The 20,554-nt window shown below is 50.3% G+C and overlaps 1 protein-coding gene and 1 long non-coding RNA gene across 2 annotated transcripts; one reads left to right on the forward strand and one right to left on the reverse strand.

Moving 5' to 3' along the window:
• Positions 1-3,027: 3,027 nt before the first annotated feature.
• Positions 3,028-11,193, reverse strand: Serpina12 (serpin family A member 12). The gene is made up of 4 exons (XM_010609176.2): positions 10,208-11,193; positions 8,296-8,566; positions 4,768-4,915; positions 3,028-3,370 (listed from the first exon to the last, which is right to left on the reverse strand). The coding sequence occupies exons 1-4, from the start codon at positions 10,854-10,856 to the stop codon at positions 3,179-3,181; spliced, it is 1,260 nt and encodes a 419-aa protein (XP_010607478.1). The 5' UTR covers positions 10,857-11,193; the 3' UTR covers positions 3,028-3,178.
• LOC109117578 lies at positions 4,824-19,715 on the forward strand. The gene is made up of 3 exons (XR_002024865.1): positions 4,824-4,895; positions 9,680-10,134; positions 19,653-19,715. It is a non-coding gene; the product is annotated as an uncharacterized LOC109117578 (long non-coding RNA).
• Positions 19,716-20,554: the final 839 nt, after the last annotated feature.

The raw sequence follows: 20,554 nt of genomic DNA on the forward strand, positions 1-20,554 counted from the left end.
TCAGTATTTTATATGTTCTTAACTGCACTGGAAGGCATACACCTCTGTGTAGCTGTAATTAATAGCTACAGTTTAAAAACACATGAGGTCCCAGCATGTGATGCTCTCCTCAAAAGTCAGGTAGTGCCTTCCCTGGGTCCCCAAACTGGATCAGGCCTGACTTCCTGTCACATTCTCCCACGTACTCCTGGCCACCTGTCACACGTCTAGGGGAGAGCACTGTTGCTCTGCTGGGAAGAACAGCCAACCAGGGTCATAAACTCAGCACCAGTAACAAATCAAAGAGACAGAGTTTTTAAAAAGGGAAGACTCTTTATTTGTAAGGAGGAAAAAAGCAGAAGGCAGAAAGCTGCCTCAAAGCAGGGGCAGAGGGTTCCAGAAAGACGGATTCCTTTGTTTCTGGCCTCTTTTACCAGGATTTGGGAGGCCCTCTTCCCAGGTCAGTACCTGGAACTCATCACAACCTGATCGGCTGTCTGGACTGTCTTGTGAATTCCAGGCCACAAGACTCTAACCCCGGTGCCTTTGCCTGTGTGCACATTGCTTTGGTGGACTTTTCTTGATTTTCTCTCTCCCACTTGTCTTTGTCATTGTCTTATCTCTGGAGTTTATAGGTTGGTTAGGAGGGAAGAGCCTTACATACAAAACTGAGTTAGTGACTAAGTAAGGGGATGTGTGTGCATTTAGTGCCGTCAGATGATGAGCCTCGAGTGAGAATGTGTGTATATGTGTGTGTGTACATAGATATGAATATAGATTTTATGTGCTAAATAAGAGTTTTCTTTTAGGTTATACAGACCCCACCTCCTCTTGTCTCCTTTGCATTTTATTGGCTGTGGGCAGGGGCTGGTTTCACACACCTGACTCCCTCTGTGCTCTGTGTGTCAGCTCTCCCTCAGGCCTTTTGATGTATGTTCCTTTTCCTTGCTCCCAGAGGAATTCCTCTAGTAAAGTTTTCAACTCTTTCAAGTCAGGATTAACTAGAAAGCCTAATGAGGCCTTGTTCTCTTTTTTCCTGCCAAGAGACCCCTTGCCCCTGCACACCCACCCTTCGTCATGCTCACTGGGGTTGATGATGATGGATGTGCAAGTGTGGAACGACGGAGGAGCCACACGAGGATTCATGATGCCTTGGCCAGGCCCTGACTCCATGTAGACACAGCCAGGTCTGCTGTGGGAGCACCAGCCTGAAGGATGCACCCTAGCTGCCTATGTCACTATTTAAGGCAGGATGGATGGCATTTAGGTGGAGAAAAGTTCATGAAGAGACGCTGATGAACTGGGACAGGAAGGATGAGCTGGAGCTCATTAGTCAGGAGGATGGAACTCTCATTCTGGGGGGATGGGAGAGCCAGTGTTGGAAGGCAACTCTTTTAGGATCTCTGGTGGTCTCCAGGGCATGGGGAGGGTGGAGGGAGGTTGCAACAGCAGCTCTCAGGGGAACCTGTTGGCCAGGCACAGTCTCTGACAGTCTCGGGTCTTTCTCAGGGTGCCTCAGCCTGGGCGACGGGTCTTATCTTCCTTTCAGAGACGAAGAGGCTCCAGAGATGAAGCCGCAAGCCTAGATCATCTGGGCACTGAATGATGCTATAGCTCTGTTCTCCTAAATTGCACACCTGAGATGTCACCGATGGCTTCTGTGTCGCTGGGCACTGCTTAGGGCTCACCTTCTCCCTAGCACCTGAGTAGCTGCACATTAGGGGTTCTGGGCCATACTGCCCCCACACTGACCTGCCTGTCCCCCTTCAGACTGCTTTCTCCACCCTCTGAGGTCTGGGGCTCTGGGCCCAGGAGGGAGCAGGAAGCTTGCTAGACCACAAGTTGTGACTTGGACTTGGAGAGAAGCTGAGGTCAGCGTGGGACCCTTTCTTCCCTCCCCCATGCCAGGAGCATGGATCCCGCTACCTGTGGCTTCCATGAGGCCCTTTCACCTGTCAGAGCCTTCCTGTCCACCTCTGGCTGCCCACAGGGCCAAGGTGACCACAAAGGTCGCAATGAGCTGCAAACTGCTAGAAAGTGCAATTGCTGCTCCCCTGAGTGTCTTAGTGCTGAGCAGATCAGAATCTGCTCCTTCCAAAAAGTCACCTGCAAGGGAGCCTTCACTGAAATGAATCCTCTACATTAAGGCCCAAGGGACCCTGGGAGCTACCGGTGCCCCCTAGTGGTCACAGACTAGACCATCAGGGCTCATTACCTGAGGCAAGGCAGGGGTGTAGAGCCACCCTTGAGGACAAGGCCCCAGCCCTGGATTTCTTCTTGTGTCTGAAATAGACATGGCCAGCAGAATCCTTGCTGCTACCACAGTTGCCTCCTCTTAAAGCTGTCCAAGGGCTGGGCCTGCTCCTCCTGTGCCACCAGCTACCTGCAAGCCTGGCTGGCGCAACACCTGGGCGCTCTGGGAGGACAACCGTGTAGGCTATGAACCCACCCGTCTCTCACTCCAAACCCTAGGTACCTGCTGTCATGGCTCATGTTCAGATGCCACCCCAAAACCTCATGTGGATGAAGTGGGGCTTTCTTTTCTGGAAGTGGCTGAATCAGGAATGTGTCATGCTAGGATTAAGGACATGTGGTTACTAAACTGATGCTTTTGAGTGATTCGTTTGGCATGGCCCTAATCCTGGTAGTCTGAATAAGATAAAAGGGGCAGAAAGATGCTGCTAAGGTCCCTTGTGAGTTTTGCCACCTTGTCCACGCCATGTAGCTTCTCTTCTGTGATGCCTGTTTGCCGTCAATGCCTTGGAGCCAGCCTGGTATGGACTGAAACCTCTACAAACTGTGAGTTAAATAAACCTTTCCTCCTTGGACTTTGGGGGTCAGGTATTTTGTCTCAGCAATGAACAAAAAGTAATTAACATGCTTTCTGTGGCTCCCACCTTCCCCAAACTATCCAGAAACAGCCAGCAGGCTTGGCAGGGGGAAAGGCTCTTGTTTGCTAAATAACAAAGGCCAGGCTGGGACATGTGGAGCAGGTGGAGTGTGGCGTTTAATCCCCAAATCCCAATGCGCAGGGAGGGGTGTTGGGGTGGCCTGTGAGGCAGCACATTTGGGCAGCTGTGGGAGATGGGCCATGGGGCAGGATTAGGTCAGAGTGTGCCTGTGGCCCCACCCCAGGGATTGAAAGCGTGCTTGTTCATCTCAGCCCATGGTTGAGCTCTGCAGTGAGCAGAATTCCTTTTTATTTCCCACTCGGTTTAGAAATCTTTCCCAAGAACAGCATGGCAGGCATAGTGGTCTCATACAGCATTATCAAGTAGGGTCTGTTTAGCTTGAACTTTTGGGGCCTCTCCATGGGCAGCGTCTCAGCTCCAGAGCTTGCAGTACCCTCAGTTCCTTTCTCATTCATCTTCAGCTCAGCCTTGTGCACGGCCTGCAGGGGTAGATAGCGAGGTCAGTGCCTGTCCAGCCACTCACTGAGCACCGTGGGCTGGACGCGAGGCCCAGAGAGGGAGGCAGCTGGGCCAAAGTTGCCCAGCACAGCCTGGGGCTCCTGGCTATTGTGTCGTCATTGCTGTGTGACACTGGACAGGAAGAAAAGGGTGCTGGGGAAGGGTTGGTGCAACAGGGGACACGGGGTGGGGTTTGCTGTGCGTCTAATGAATTTCGAGGAATCATCAAGTGTGATTGCTACAGAAAAGGTCTGCTGAGTCAGAGCTCCTCCTGGAGAATGGTTAAGAGGGAGCCAGGTTCCAGAGCAGCTGTTGAAAGTGACTCGGACTCCAGCACCCCAGGTTCGCCTCAACAGTGTCAGCACCTGTGACCAGGGAATGCATGCGCCCCTGCGAGATTCTGACACATTTCATTCTAGTCCGCAAAACTCCAGCGATTCCACTTGCAGAAAACGGGCCCCTTGTTGGAATCACAACCACCAGCTCACTTCACCTCAGGAAAGAAAAGACCCACTGAACTCAGACAAGGGCTGTGGGAAGGGAGAGCTGCAGCGGAACATTTGGAGATGTCTCAGAATCAAGCCAGGGAAACTATGACCTGTGTTTCTTCCTCTGAGTTTTTGCCAAGTTGTGACCCACTCCCCCAGGCTGGCTTGACTGGCCCCTTCACCCCACTCTGTTACTCCCCAGCACCATGTCCCCCACTACTGTTCCACCCCCCGCCCACCCTCTGCTGGCCAATCTCCTCGCACTATGCTGTGCTTCTAAATCTCCCCTTCCATTCCCTCTTCATCCAGAAGGCGCTGTATTACACCCAGGTCAATCTGAATGCAAGATAAGCAGTGAATACACTTGAGTATAAAAATTTGGCATGTGTTTACATTGACAAAATTATTCACTGTTTATCTGAATTCCAAAAGTAACCGAGTACACATCTCATATTGCATCTGCTAAATCTGATTGCCCTGCCTGCATGGCCCTCTCTTCTTGCTCCAGGAGGTGCTCCCCCTTGCTGGAGACCACAGGACCTTTGGTACCCATCTCTTCATCACCAGAACTTGTTTACGACCTACTTCCGAGAATACCCTGAGGCCTCCGAGAGGAAGTTCTGGGCCTGATCAATGTCCCAGGGCTCAATCAATATTTGTTGCATTGAGTCAACTTCAAACTGGCACCGGGAGAGGCACAATTCCAAATTTCAAGACTAGGCCCAAAAGCCTGGGGGGTGAGGGCATGGTTTACGCTTTGCTTGCCAGGATGGCCCAGAGGTTGGGGTGGACTTCAGCTCCAGCCCATCCTGTGTGGAGGTGGCTTGTGTCCTTGCTGTTCTGGCTGCTGCTACAGTGGCTCTGCCGGCTGTGTGAGGCTCCCTGCTTACCTCACCCACTTTCAGGCTGCGGTGAGGGGAGATCCTTGTGAGGTCACCGTGTTCCTCGAAGATCTTGCTGATGCCCAGCTGGGAGAGAGTCTTCTTCAGGTTGTAGGTTCCAGAGATGTGCATCCTGGGTACGTACACATCCACGACCCTGGCGAGTCACAGTGACAAGAGTGAGCTGGCTGGTGCCACCAGGCAGATGGCAAAGGAGGCCTTTGTCCAAGGGCCTCAGATCTCCTCTGTCCATGGGATGAGGAGGGGCCTCTTCACCTGGGACCCTGGAACATAGCTCCAAAACACCCTGTGCTCTCTGAATGATGTCCCTGCTGCCCGATTGGCCCGAGAACCCCCATCCAAATCCCTCTCAGCGCCGTACTCAGAACGATGTCCCCACTGTAGTCTTGGGTGGGGCCAGGCCCTGAGCCAACCCTATACTGCCAGGCCCAGAAGCAGGCTGAACTGAGCTCAAGTCCACTCTGCCTCCATGAGCCCCACCACTGGGGCAGAGCTTCATAGCCTCAGGTCATGGAGAGGGACAGCAGAACACAGTCATCACTCCTGGGCACTGGGTCTCGTCTCCTCTCTCTGCCTCTTCGGAATCTCCTTAGTCTTGTGGTCTGAATTACCATTAATGGCTCCAACAGCTCCCAGATTTACCTTTCCACTCATTCATCCACTGAGCGAATGGTTATTAAGCACCTACTGTGCACCAAATACCATTCTAGGAGCTCAAGACAAATCCTTGAGCTCAACAGGAAAGATCTCCGCTCATGACCCATGTTTCCACAGGGGAGACATAAGGAAATTAACACCAGGCCAAGCACGTGTGGGCATGTGCCCACTGCGGCGGTATGCAAGGGGCAGGAGTGCCAGGGAAAGAAAGGAAACAGAGATGAACTTGTGGGGATAGGGAATGCTGGGAGTCAAGTGAGAGGTCTAGGCACAATGTGAAGGAGGCAGGGAACCAGGAAAAGAGGGCTTTGTTCCCAGAATAAAATGGGGAGCCGTGTAAGGCCTTGACCAGAGGAGTGGCATGGTTTTGTTTAGGATAAGAAAGGGTCATTTGGTTTGATCTGTTAAGAACATAGCCTTGGAAGCATGGTGGTGCACACCTATAATCCTAGCACTCTAGAAGGCTGAGGCAGGAGAATCACAAGTCTGGGCATCTTAGTGACTTAGCAAGACCCCGTCTCAAACAGTAAAAAAGGGCTGTGGATGTAGCTTACTGTAAAGACCATGGGTTGAATCCGCAGTACCATGGAGGAAGGAAGGAAGGGGCAGGGGGAGGGAGGGAGGGAAGACACTGGTCATCAGGGAGGTCCTGGTAAACAGAAACAGGGCTATGGAGTTAGGGCCACACCAAGGCACTGGAGGAGGTGCTGAGCATTCTGCCCTGGGGGCTCTCGAAAGGGTCAGTGCAGCAGGAAAGAGGCTGAGAACTGGGCCCCAAGTGGAGGAGGACCAGAGCAGTGGAGGAGACTAGGGCAGGAGAGGAGGAGGGAACAGCTCGAGGGAGAGGCTGCCTTCCCAGGAGAGGAAGTGGGGTTCTGAAGATTGGAGAGGGGCCCTGAGATGGACCCCTTGGTAACCCCAGTGACAGGAGTCAGTGATAGGACACAGGTACAGAGGTTGGGGACAGTGCCTAGGGCAACTGCTTCAGGCCTTCACCTACAGAGGGGAGCTGTGAACTGGGGAAACACAGCTCAGAAAGATAATGGCACCCAGCCTTTCTGCCGGCCAGCACAGAGGCACAGACCTGTGGGCACTGACTGCAGGCGCTTGCCTTGTGTTTCCTTCAGGAAGTCACCTCTGGGTGTGGTGAGTTATCCCTGGCCCTGGGTGGCTGTACGAGGGCAGAAATGGAGCAGCTTTATAGCCCATGGGCACTGGCTGAGGGAGGGAAGCAAGGAGAGAAATGTGAGGCATATTCCGAGGTGCAGGAGCGCCAGGACTCTGCACACAAATAGGACATCAGCATTAGCCCTTTCGAAACTGGAAGGCAGACTGTGCAGACGGCTGCTGGAAGACGGGAACGTGTCCAGTCCACAGAAAAGGAGCGTGGCATCTGGTCTGGGAGCGGACCCCACAAACTTATCATCAGGTGAAAGGCTTTCAAAGCTGCAACAGCTTTTTGCTCCTGAAGGGTGGGGCTGGGTGCTCAATTTCCTCCCGGAGGAACTGGGCTTTGCCCTGGGGAATCAGAGCAGCAGGCTGAGTTAGGCAAAGCTGAAGCGGGTGTCTGCCTTCTGGGAGGCAGACCGCATTAATGGTGCGAGCAGCCCGCCTCTCCTGGTCCTCCTGGGGGAGGTCCGGAGCAGTCTGGTGTACCGGCCGAGTTGCACTGCGGCTCATGCTCTGTGGGATGAGGCTGTGATAATCTACTGTGAGGTCAGCGTTACTATGGCCACAACCAAGACAAGAAACTAGTCTCGGCTGTGGCTGGACCCCATCCCTCCTCCGGTACAGGGGCCAGATGTGCCAGCTCCTGCAGCAGGAGCGAAGGAGGGACGAGGAGAGCTTGGGGTGCAGCAGCTCTCCTAGGATGCCCGGCCACTTAGTCCCACCTCGCCTTGAAGTGGGGCCTGGTGGGAAGGGAGTTATTTCCCTTTGTAGGATTTCTCCAGCTTACTCTGCTGGCAGGGTGTGCGCTGTGGCTCCTCCCAGGGGACATTCCAGGAGGAAGGGGCAGGCTCGGCTCAGTCATCACTTGAGAGCCCAGCCGTCCCAGCATCCTCTCTGCCTGCTCTGTGGCAGCAAGTCCTGCATGGCTGAGGTGCGGGGTAAGCACCTTCCCCGAGATGATGGAGGACGGAGGCAGATGACAGTCCGTGGAGAGCAGCAAGGGAAATCCTGACCCCATTCCTACTGATAGAGCTGCCCTCTCTGCCTCATCCTCCTGGTGCCTAGCTGCCACCGACCCTGCCCTTGGCCAGCCACACACAACTGCCTCCCACTCAGGACTTAACTCTAACACCAGCCTCTCCCTGCCCAAGAAAATCTGCAGTGCCAGAAAGCAATTCTGTGGGCTTACCATAAATCTACTGTAGTGTTATGTTTTCAAAGAAAAATAGTTAACCTATTTGGTCCTTCAATTGTTATTAGTATGACGCACTTGGGACATGCTTCCTGGTTTGGTTATGACACCACAGTTGAAAACTTCATTCTATTCACAATGAACAGCTCACCACTCCCTTTAGTGCCCCAAGCTCCCTTTGCCTAGGGTTCCATCACTCCTCTCCCTTCTGTACAGCCTCGAAGTCCTAGCTCAAGCACCACACTCTCCAGGAAGCCCTCTCTGACCTCCTCCCTCCGCTGAGGCCCTGTGATTCTAATGCATCTCCTCGGAGGAGAACAGTCTCAGGGCTCACGGGGTTCCCAGTCTACCTCCTGCTGGAACAGAAGCTCATTGTGGAGTCCAGAAAGGCTTGGGCGTGGGGCACAACCAGAGGAAATCCATCATGGAAGAAGTAAAGAGAGGGCGAGGGAAGCGAAGAAGTAGCAAGAAACACGTGTGCCAGGAACCCTTTTTACCTTTGCACCAGTAATTTCTTCCATCTGCCAAAAACATCTGCCTTCAGGTTTTCCTGCAGTTGTCTCATCTTGCCCTTGTCTGGCAGAATGAAGGTGGCGGTGAAGTTTTGCTGGTAGGGCATCTCCAGGACGGTGCAAGAGAGCTGCTTGTCATAGCCCATGTCGTACAGGCCCCCTCGGAACATCATGGGCACCTTCACTGATTTGTTTCTGCCCACGAAAAAATCTTCCTCTTTCGTTTGTTTTGGATCAAACACACGGTGCCACCTGGCTTAGGATTGAAGAAGGACAAGAATGACACATGAGTGTCTGGATAAGAAGAAGGTGACCAGATGCAACTTTTGCTGGTCTCTGACACACACAGATTCAGAGTAAGGGACTTGGCTCTTCAGGGATGTCACAAGAAGACTCCAGGAGTCCCTGCCCTCCTTCCATGCCCTGAAGACCCCCGGGGAGGTGGGCTCAGGCCCATTGGTCAGCTCTGAATGGAACCAGGATTAAGGCTGCCTCCTCCCCTATACCCAGGTGACTCTGAGGCTGAGAATGTCTACAGCTGGTGTCTTGAAAGAGAGGGCTGCACTGCAATTAGTGGGTCTCTGTGGGTGTGATAGGAGTACAAGTGCTTCACTCTGTTTTAAGTCAGCCATAAAGGAGTTACCATCACGAGCCCTCAGGAGTGCTGGACCGTAATGGACACTCAAGGCTGGACCCTTGGATCTCTCTTGATCCCGAGGACACATTGTCTCCATTGCACATAAATTCACCTCTGTATATTCAAACCTGCTACCCTCAGAGGCCCCAGCATAGGTCCCCGAGGGTCAACGCCCTGAGTTCCAATCCTGGCATCACTGTTCTAAAAGGGGACCTTGGATAAATGTATCAATTTCCCTGGACTTCAGTGCCCTAAATTCGTAGAAAGGGGATATTGATAGGTGCTTCTTGGGGCCGCTTTGGGACTTGTTGAGACAAGGCCGTGAGGCTCAGTGGCTGTGCAGTGAGTGTTGAGTGGATGCTGGTCATCATCAGCATCTTTCCTGTCATTGGTGTTCTCATGTGACCTATGACAAAGGGACTTTGAGAAATTCCCAATTCTTCCTCCCGTCTCTCTGGTTTAGGCAGACCATGATTTCGGGTGTCACCACTTGTTTTTCCCCAAGTAGCCATCCATCTCTCTGTGGGATTTAGGAGACCCTAACCTTCCATATTCGGGACCAGGAGTGATCTTGCTGTGAGCTTCTGATTTTCACCTATTTTTGGCCAATCTCTGCATGTGCGTGTGTGTGTGTGTGTGTGTGTGTGTGTGTGTGTGTGTGTGTGTGGTATGTGAGTGATTGTGGGAAGGGATTAAGCTTGAATTTGAGAACATTTTCATCTTCATTTTCAGCTTCTTTCTTAGACCTGGGGAATCTACAAAGTCTGATATGGAGACAAAGCCATCTACCAAAATGAGCCATCATCACCATTATCCACACGATCAGCATCCTGGGCCTGTATTTAATGTGGTGGAAAGTGCAGAGCCCTAGGGACAAGAGAAGTGGATTCCAGTCCTGACTGTCCTTGACTGGCTTTGGAACTTGGGATAAGTAACTAACCTCTCTCTGAGTTTCTCTTTTCTCACCTAAGAAATGGAGACAAGAATGTCAGTCCAACCTCTACAACCAATGTTATCAGGATCCTCAGTGATAATGAAAATGTACATATGGAGAGTAACTTAGACTTCACAAAGCTCGCTTCACAAACATTTCCACACCGAAACCTAAAGGCTGTGAGTCATCATACTTACAGGAAAGTGGGGCTGAGAGATTAGCTGCATCACGGGAACTTAAGCTCACAAAACAAGTAAGTGGCCAGATTTTAATCCAAGTTTGTTGAGCGCCCTGTCTCCTCCAATACCAACATGCCTGAGCCTTACCTCGGAAGTAAATGTAGTTTGTAAGAAGCATCACGGTGCCAGGGTCTATGCTCCTGATCAGGTTGTCGATTTTCCCATGGGTTTTATGACTGATATATTCATTGATCCTTTCCTGGGTGTTTTCTAGGTCCTGGAAGTTGGCAGGGAGAATTTCTGCATTGTACATGCTCTTGGCCACTCTCAGAAACTTCTGCTGTGGCTGCATCTCCTGGTCCAGGAACAGGGTGTTGCCGAAGTGCAGCTTGACGTCCTCCTTCTCCTGGTTCAGCTTGTGCAGGAGGTGGTGGAAGGCCTGGTGCAGGTCCCTCTCTGGCATCCCTTCGAAGTTGAAACCCTGCTTGATCTCAGTCAGGGTTGAGTCCTGGGCCCCCAGACACAGCAGAGAGAAGGCAGTGGAGATGCTCAAGGGTGAGAAGAAGACATTCTTCCAGGGGCTGTTGAGAACCAGCTTCCTGAGCAGCTTGAAGCCAAACTCCATGTTGCGCCTGGCCAGATCCTGGGCGTTCCTCTCTTCTTTCCACCCTTGGGGATGGATGTTAGACACCAAGACTGACTGAGGGACACTGGCTTTTTGCTGCCCTTCTGCGCTGAGGAGGCCAGCCAGGAACAGGCCCAGGCTCAGGCCCAGAGTGAGGTTCATCATCCTCATAGAAAGTCCTGTTGAGTAGTAGACCTGAGGTTAGCAGGAAAAATTATCAAAGTGCTTCTCTCTTGTTCCCAAAGAAGGCCAGGTGAAAAGAGAAATACAGGGGCTAGCATGAGATATGAGGTGGCATCTTCCTACTCAACCTTTAGTATCATCCCAGGGCCTAAAAATGATTATCCTCAGTCATAAGTGAGCACCTGAGTGATGAACACAGCTCCTGTCTTCTCCTCCCCCATCTTACTGTAGCCGTCACTCAGTTCCTTTGAGGAACTTGTGCTCTCAACTTCACTGTAGCATTCTACAGCCCGGACCTAAAGCCCAGAACATGCCACTGTATCTCTCCAACCCTTTGCCACGTGGATTGGTTAAAGAATGAGAGCGTTACTAAAATCAGATCTATCTGTGTCTTTCCTGGAGAAAGCAGTCTTTATAACTTTGGGCAGTTGGCTTAATAGTTTGGAAGAGGAATGTGGCCATGACTTTCACAGGTGGACAGAGGGAAGAGAGATAGGGCTGCACAGAGAGAAATGGGCAGCTACCTCTGAGGACATTTTTGGAGTCACTCGATCAACCTCTTCCTGATGCCCACTTACCTCCATTTCCCCAAGTTTTAGGGCTCAACAGATTTCCAACTCAGGGTTGGCTGGTTTGAGTTGGATTTTTTCCCCCAATTTTAGTTTATATGCTGCAGCAGTAAGCAGGGATTTTTTTTTTCCTTAGATCCAAAAGAATTCTGATTAATTTATAGAAAGCAAGCTCTCTGTGTGAGATCACATGCCCTGAGAGTGGGCTATATCCTGTCAAGGCTGACCCTGGTTTCTGGTAATGAGACTGCCCCACGCTCTCTCCAGGTAAGGGAATAGTGACACAGAGGAAAAGCCAAGCCTGCCTGGTTCCACAGAGGCCACTCCTTTCACCAACCTTTCTGCTCTGATATCTCCCACAGCCACTGTGAGCTTTTAGGGGACAAAAATTTCATTTTCATTGTTCCTCTGATCTCTGGGCTTAGGGCCTCAGAGAATTGCCAATAGCATGGCATTCTAAAAATTTGTTGATTTCTCTAATTAAAATACTATGGCCGAGGGCCAGGGATTTGGCTCAGTGGTTCTGCTGCCTGCCTTGCAAGCACAAGGGCCTGAGTTCAATTCCTGGTTCAAAAAAAAAAAAAAAAACCTATGGCTGGGTGTGGTGGCACACACCTGTGATCCTAGCACTGGGGAGCTTGAGGCAGGAGGATCACTGTGAGTTCGAGACCAGACTGGGCTACATAGTGAGTTCCAGGTCAGTCTCAACTACATAGTGAGACCCTGATTCAAAAAACACCAAAAAAAAAAAAAAACCTATGTTAAATGATTTTTATAATAATTTATATGTAAAATCGCAGGCCTCTTTGCCTGGCCCTGGGGTGCATCACCTATGCCTCTACACATTTGCAGTCCATGGAGCATGAAAGCTGCCCCAGGCCTTTTAGACTGGCCTCATGGGGGCATAGTTTTCAAGGAATCAGGGTGCATATTGTGTGTTTAGAGTTGTTTAAGGAGAAGCCTCTAGGGAAGCAATCCCAAAGATTGAACTCTGGAGAGCTGGCCCTTTAGATGGCACCCAACACTTGGTGACTGTGATCCGTCCCCAGGATGAGGACACGGCACGTAACTTCTGGGGACCATTAGCTATATCATCCCACAGGAGTCCATAGGCCCCCGCTGCAGGGGAACCCTAGTGTGGACACCCAGCAGGCTTTTTCTGGCTGACCAGATGGGTGCAAGGAAGATCCCTAGGATGAGGTGTGGCTCTGGACTGTGAATACCTCCTTCATCAAAGCAGTCACTGTCTTCAAGGAGTTGGCTATATTCTGGCAGATACTGCTAGATTTTTTAAATTGTTCACTCCTCCCTCAGGCAGCCTGTGAGCCTCAGGGAGTGGACCTCTGGCCCCAGATCTCCAAGGGAGGTCCTGATTGGTGTCAGATAATCTTGCTAATCTTGCTTCTGTGAGTGATTAGTTAGGAAATAGACATAACCCAGTCAAGGGGAGTTCAGGGAGGGGCCTATGATGTAAATGGTCCAACCAGGGTAAACCTCAGACCTGTTGGCATGTTGGGTGCTGCTCTCTCGGTTCCCTGGATGCCAGGGGCAGGAGAGTATGGCAGGGAGAGTAGCGCTCCATGCTGCCCCATAAGGGAAGTAAAGATAAAGCTAGACCATAGAGGACACATACCAGGGCTTGAGGAGAACCATGCTCCCTCCAACTTTTCATGGATATCTAGTTACCTGGCCAGGTACTTAAAGCCAAAAGCATCCTGAGAATTCCAGGGTTTTTTTTTTTTTTTTTGAAGTACCAGGACTGTGGCACAATCAAGAGCTCTGACCTTTGGTCTTGTGCCTTTATAGCAGTGTGGCATCCTAGAAACCACTTCCCCGACCTCAGAACCCAGGGTTCTCAAAGCACCTTCCACTCCCCAGGACTTCGTTTGGTAAAAATTAGAAAGGACTGGTGATGAACAGGGGCTCTGTGGGCTATGTGAAAGCAGATTTTAGGAGAAGAACTAGGAGAATCTCTTAGGATGCTTCTAATAAACAAAAGTGAACAGAACACGCAAAGGATCCAATCCTGGGCACTCCCAGGTAGGACAGCTGACAGGCTGCCTAGATCAAGGGAAGAGCTTTGCTGCCGAGTGGATGCACAGCTGAAGCAGCTGAAGAACACGCTCAGAAGGCTGTGGCAGCCACGGAGCTGCAAAGCCAGGAGCAACCTGGCAGGAGTCCTACCTGTGAGTCAGGGCAGGCTATGTCCTCCCAGCATGGGGAGACTGCTGTGCCCCCCTCAATGACACTGCCTGGGGCATCCTGCACTCTTACAGCTTGGTGCCCAAGGTCCCTTGCTGACCCCTAAAACTGTTCTTACTTGCCTGAGTTTCTGAAGTGAAGAACGACACTTTTAAGTCCCTTAGTCCTTCAGACACCAGCGTCTTCATCTATTAAATGTTAGGCGAGGGTTCATTTTCTCACTTTTATGAGGCTGCTCAGAAGCTGGCTGCCACCCATGGAGTCTCAGGTCTCAGCCTCCTCCCATCTCAGGAGCCTGTGTCACAGTGGTCCCCTCAGTCCCCTTGGGTCTCCTGCCCAGCTCCCACCCCACTGTAAGTCACCTGGCTCCTTCCTCCAGCAGCCCACACTACCTCCATTCTGGTTCTTCCCATCTGTCATCATGGTCCCTAAACTGACCCAAATTTGTCATATGAGTTAAATGCCTGAATAGGCCAAGCTTCTTTTCCATCAATTAAAATAGCTGACCAACTGGTTATTTCCCAATAAATTGACAGGTGGATCTCTTGAGTTGAGCAATTCTTTGTTGAGTTTTAGTTTGGAATGCATACACGTGTGTATGTGTGTGGAACCATTCTGTCTAGAACAGAGACTGTCCCATCCCCTCCATGACTCGCCCTTCTCCTAAAGGTTACTGTCATACTTCTCTCCTCTATGATGAAGCTCCCCAGCTGGGAAAAGTTGCTGTGATCTCTTTCCTCAAGACAACAAGAACAAAAAGTTGAGGATGCTCTGTACAAGTTCCCATCCCGTGTCTCGGCCCAATGGAGTGAACTTCAGGCAACCATAGGCTGCAGGCACCAGGCATCCTTCCCCATCCTGAGGGACCCCAAGCCCTCTGAGACCCCAGCTTTCCTCAGATTCTTTCCAGATTCCCCACTGGGTGTGTAACATTTAGGGACACTCAATACCTCCCTTGGACTGAGGGATATGAAGGATCTTTCTAAAGATCTAGTTTGCTATCTTCCAAAAAGACAATTGCCAAAGCCCTGTCCTTGAAGATACATCCTAGGCACATTCAATGGTCCACCTGGTCTGATAGATTGATGTTCTAAGATGACATCACACTAGATAAATTAGATGCTAAAAGGTTATTTTTGAAGGCCAGTTTAGAACAAAGTGGTGGTGCTGCATATCCTTTCCCCACTATGGGAAATGAGAGAGGCCCCCATCAGAGAAGAACTCTAATCACCATACCAAGCACAATACTTTATCTTCTTCCTTGGAAACAAAGGATGGAGCAAAGACTGTTTGATTTGGGTTGTGGGTTTCTGCCTTCATCGTTTTGAGAAACACGGTTGAGCCTGTGCTCTGAGCCGGGCCCTGGGCGTGTCTGAGCAACTCCCAGGGGGTGTTCATACTGATGCTGCTAGCTGAGAAGTGTTGTCCACACCAGTACCACAGACTTCTCCAAATGACTTGGGAACTGTCTAGTTCTGCTGGGCCCAACCTCCCTCCTTTTCTGTCACTTCACTGAAAAGCATGAATGACTGTCAACCTCAGGACCCCTTGTCCTGTGAAGGGGAAACCATGGTCTAGAGTGGACAAAGGAAGAGACCAGGTCATGGTATGCAATAGGGACAGATCAGAATGGGAATCAGTCAATGAGGGCAACTCTGTAAAGCAGGCTGAAGAATTAAACAGGCTGCTTCTCCTTGCTTTCTCCCTGAAGTGGTGAGTTGATGGATGCAGCATCTGAACGTCCATAGACTGCTCACTGAGGCCAGGGCAGATGGGGTGGGGAGGCTCCATTTGGAGGGTCTACTGCATTGCCCAAGACCACCCCTGAACCCACACTCACCAAGGATTTCCTCTAGGAAAGCTCTGGAAATAGATGTTCATGGCAATGAATCAGGGCCTCCAACCAAGCTGCCCAGCTAACTCCTCCAAGAGAGGTCCCAGATTTGGGCAATGTTCTAGAGTTTTCTTCTGATCTACCTTACATGGTACCATATCTTTCCTCAATCTGAGGTCAACTTCATGAGCAATATACAAGAAACCCTTGACCTTGCCAAAGGGGAGCTTTCATACTCACAGTACATCCAGAAGAAATCCACTGGGTTGACCAAATGAATCTTCCCTCTTGCTTTATTATTTATACTTCCATTCCTCTTGGAAAAGTCAAGTGCAGGCCAATAGAATCAGCTGGTCTGAATGGGCAGGTGATAGAGGTTCTGGGAGTAATGGCCACACCACAGCCCTGGGGGCTTCTCCTCACCACGGGAGGATGCAGTGTGATATGTAGGACCACACCCTCTGGGCTGGGGCTACCCTAATGAAGTCCACTCATATCTTTTGCAATGACTCAATTTCTCAATCTGCCTGGATCTGGAGGCTGGGATAGTCTACAAGTGGATCAGACACTGAATAGTCAACCCACTGATTACCTTTGTCATCAGTGGAAGAGAGTGACAACTGGGTTTCTTGGGGGATCATTTCCCTTTCTTTCTCATTTTCCTTTTCTTATTTTTAATGTGTTCCAAAGTCAACCTTGTTACCACAGCTCACAGAAAGACCCTGTGAGGAGAGGACTGAGGAGAATTGAACAGTGACATGCCTAGTATCTCTTAGGGGTAACAAAGACCAAACACTCCCATCAAACTTGTGATCAGTCAAGAAAGTGACTATTTTCCTGTTGCACAGTTATGTTGGATCAGTGGTCAATGGTTGAGTTTTGTTGTTCCCTCCCCTTAATTTTCTAAATCATCTTCAAGGGGCAGCTATTATTTTAGAGTTGCATTCAAAATAAAATGAATTATTTATTTTCCATTTCATCATTTAGAGAGAGATAAAATGTGGATGATGTCAGCATCTTCCAAACCCACAGATCCTGGGATAGAAAAACACAGAGCCTGAAGGACTGACTTGCAATTCTGTTTTCTATGATGAGCTCCAGTGATCAGAAAAAAAATCAAATCAAGATTTCTGACCCCATCGAGTGTGGCTTTGTAACAGTTATTGTGACCACACACCACGGGAGCCCCAGAAGAGGTCTGGGGAAGGTTCGTCCTGCTTTGGGGGTACTACTTTTGGGAGATACGTGGCCATCATCCTTGAAGCTGTATGCAGCAGGTGGCCCGGTGAGGCTTTCAAAGAAAGAAGTGACACTGGCTCATGCCTAGGCCTCGGTAGCCATGAACAGATGTTCTCCTGGCCCAGAATGTCAAGGCTGTGGGATGTGGGGCTCCCGTGCCACCAGAATCCAAAAGTGACCTGAAGGAGCTCTCAGCCACAGTTCTTCCTCATCCAGGGAGCAAGGGCTTCCTGTGGGATGCGCACAGCTCAGTGCACCCTGTGATGAGACAAGACCAGAGGGTTCCGTCCAGGCTGCAGAGGCAACCCAGGTGTAAGGACAAATGTCCCGGGGCCAGGGCAGGTGGTCCTATGGTGGCAGAGGCAGCAGAGGTGGAGGACAGGAGCCAGCCAAGCGAACACTGACCCAGAATGCGGGAAGGTTTGGGGTTTGGGAGGGAAGAACTTGGCCCGCTAATGACAGGGTGAGGCCTGGGTGAGCCCTTGGTCACGCCCACCACCTGTCCAAGACCTCTCTATGCTTCTGGCCAGAATCCTACAGGAGACGTGCAGGGCCAGACCTAGGTGGGGGTGACCACTGAGCGACACTAGCTGCATCGGGCATGCCTGAACTCAGACAGCACCCTGAGTCCTGTAGGCCACCGGGGAAGGGTGGGAAAAGCTGACCACCTGAGGAGACAGACTCACAGGTGGGAGGAGGCAGAAGCAATGAAGAATGAGTGCAGGAGGACCAGCCCTGGCTCAGCACCCACCAGGGCCTGGGCTACACTTAGACAGCCTCAAGAACCTGCAGGTGGGAAGACTCGCGCTCCAGACATCTGTCCTGGTGTCCACTGGTGGAGAAGAGGTTGAAGGTGATTGCTCAGCCTGGAGCAGCTGCTATGAGTTGATGGGCCAGAGGCACTAGCCTGGGGCTGGGGAATGGCCTGCATAGTTTTTCTAGCATTGCCTTGGTGGGGTGTGAGGGGAGCTGGGATTTTCCAGTCTCCCTTTCCCTGGGTCCTCCCAGATATAGAACCTATGAGGCATCCAAGAAGGTATTAATAGGCCACTCCTTGACTCAAGAACCCTGATCTGATGGGAGCATAGCATAGGAGAACAGAGGAGTACAAGCCACACCTGGTAAGGACCAAGGGTGAGGTAACTCTAGGAGGTGACAGCATGCAGGAGGTGCCTTATCCCACCTAGGGTCTGAGGATGGTATCATAATGGGCACGGTTCTCCAGATGAAAACCAAGGGCAAGAGCAGCACATCAGAGATGCTGCCACCCAGGGGGCTGTGAATGATCTAATGCCTGCAGGGATTGTAAATGTGAGTTTGAGCTTCCGGCTCCTTAACTGCGAACTGTGGATAACCGACCTGTAAAGCAGTCATCTAAAGCAGTCATCTATCCTAGCAGCTCTTTAGAGTCATCAGGGAGATTTTACTCCCTGGAGGTTTAGAGATTTGGAATTGGTAAGTTTGGAATCTAGGTTTAGAGATTTGGAAATTGGTAGTTAGAATGGGACAGAGCCAGGGTGAGGTGCTGTGCAGAACTTCTCTGAAGGATTATGGTGAGTATCCTGGGACGAAAGTCCCTATTTTCAAGCAAGGACGTCTTACCTAATGCTCGTGGGAACTGTATGGGCCATCTTTGAAACACGGGGCTTCCTTAAAGCTCCAAAATGTGGCAAAACTGTAGCAACAGAGGCAGACAAACAGCCCAGGAATGAAGCCAGGATGGACCCACACAGGAAGAGGTGCCTGCGATGTGACCAGACATCCCTGCAGCCAGCTCAGCCAATAGGAAAAGGCCGTTCCCCGGCAGTGCTGGTACTTTGCATGTCCACATGGGCCCGATGATCTGTGACCCCCACCCCACTCTGCACGCAAACGTTCATGCAGGAGATCATAGGTCTAAAAGTGACCCATATGAAAACTGATGGCATGCCATATGGGTTTTTGTTTTTGCTTTTGTTTGCCAGAAAAGACTCCATGATCATCCAAATAATAAAGCTCCTAGAAGAAGATGTTGTAGCCTAGTCTCAGAACTCTGAGACAGGCAAAGACTTCAAAGTCCATGAGGAGTGTTAATCATAAAAATGTGATATATTGAAGTTTATTAAGAACTTAAGAATTTATTAAGAATTCTTTAAAAATTACCTAAGTGAGGGCAAAGGTAAGTCGCAGATTGGAAGGTGGCATGTAGGCATACATCAGATGAAGGACTCACACATCAGATGAAGGACTCACACCAGATTAGAAATCAGTAAGAAAGCAACGATTTTAAAAGCAGATAAAAAAAGAGGCGGGATGTATCATGTACAGCTGCAAATTTCCTACCATGAGTGTGCCTAAAATGTACCAATAAATGTTTCACTATTAAAATAAAAAAGAAACATTCTTGCCTTATTCCGGATTAAAAAACAAAAAACAAAACAAAACAAAACAAAAAAACAGGCAGAGACCTGTAGAGATACTTCACAAAAGAGATCCAGATGACCTGCAAGCAGCTGGAAATGTTCGCGAAGTTATATCAGTCATCAGGAATATGCAAAATAAAATCACAACAAGATACCACAACACACCCAGCAAAATAGGTAACACTGAAAGGACACACAATGGTGCCAAGCTATGGGGCAGGAGGGGCTCTAGTCTCACACTGCATGGTGGTGCGGTAGCCTGGCATGGATGCTAGGGGGAGGCTGCTTGGCAGGAGCCATGAAAGCTAGATCCGTGGCTGCCCTTTGTCCCACGCACTGCACCCAGACCCCAAAGAAATGGGTGGTGAGTCCACAAAGACATGTGCAACAGTACCCAGCACAGCCCTCTGTACCAGCTCCACAGTGGAAACGCGCCAGAGGCCCCCTAGTAATAGAATGGGAAAGGGTGGGGACTTCTCAGCTCCAACCCAGCTCACAATTTCCATTTCTCTAGGTGACTCTCATCTGTTTTTCACAGGAACCTGGTTGAGGATCAACAAACAAGCATGTGGACACCTCGAAGCCCAAGTCACAGGAGCACAATCTACCTTCAAGCAAGAGAGCTGGAGGCTGAATTAACAAAACTGTAACTCCATTCACTGGCATAAACTCCCACTGGGGAGCTTAATCAATAAATCATTTAAATCAGTAAATGGTTTTAACAGAAAATTTACATTTCTACAGAAATCTCCAACAGGACCCTAGATTATGTTAAAGAGGTTTTAGTACAAGATGTTGAAAATCCTTCTAAGCAAAAATACAAGGATGAAAAAGGGGGATATGTAAGTATGTCATTAAAAAATCAGGAAGCATTCTGTCGATGGCAAGAAATAATCACATCCAATATGGCATTTTAAACCAATGGAGAAAAGGTGAAAAGCTCTGTAAATGTTGCTGGGAAACAAGGAAATCTTTCCAGAAACAGAATTAAGAATCGGAGGAAATCTTGATGTTAGCGTGAGAAAGAATGTCCCAGGTATGACACATGAGCCAGAAACCATGAAAGAAACAATGAATATATAGCTTTGGTATAACATCTTAAAACTCCACAGCAACACAAAATAAGGAAAAACCACAAATCAGAATGTGAGCAAGATGGAGTGGGAAAGCTCTTAGCCACCGCCAGTTCCCAGACAGCAGGAAGAGCACGCACGTGCCCCTCATTGTGCTGCTCCCCTTCCTGGCTCCCTTTCTGCTCCTTCTCACCTGGCCCCGCACTTCCCCGGCCCTCCAAGCCTCTTCTGCATACTGGGTGGGCTTCGACCCGACCTGCCAAGCCAGCCTCTGCTGTCTCCACCCTCACTGTGCCAACCTGGCCAGGTGGGTGCTCTGCAGATCCATCACAGGGGGCCCGGCTTGCGGGACCCAAGTACCTGCCTC

The sequence above is a fragment of the Fukomys damarensis genome, unplaced genomic scaffold (genome assembly GCF_012274545.1).
Source record: "Fukomys damarensis isolate Sample0158 unplaced genomic scaffold, DMR_v1.0_HiC HiC_scaffold_21, whole genome shotgun sequence".
Taxonomy (NCBI): Eukaryota; Metazoa; Chordata; class Mammalia; order Rodentia; family Bathyergidae; genus Fukomys; species Fukomys damarensis.

Coding starts and splice junctions, on each gene's coding strand:
- Serpina12 (XM_010609176.2), bottom strand. CDS start 10,856: ATGAGGATGATGAACCTCACTCTGGGCCTGAGCCTGGGCCTGTTCCTG. Junction 8,567..10,207: donor AAACTACATTTACTTCCGAG/GTAAGGCTCAGG, acceptor TTCAATCCTAAG/CCAGGTGGCACCGTGTGTTT. Junction 4,916..8,295: donor AAGAAATTACTGGTGCAAAG/GTAAAAAGGGTT, acceptor GTGACTCGCCAG/GGTCGTGGATGTGTACGTAC.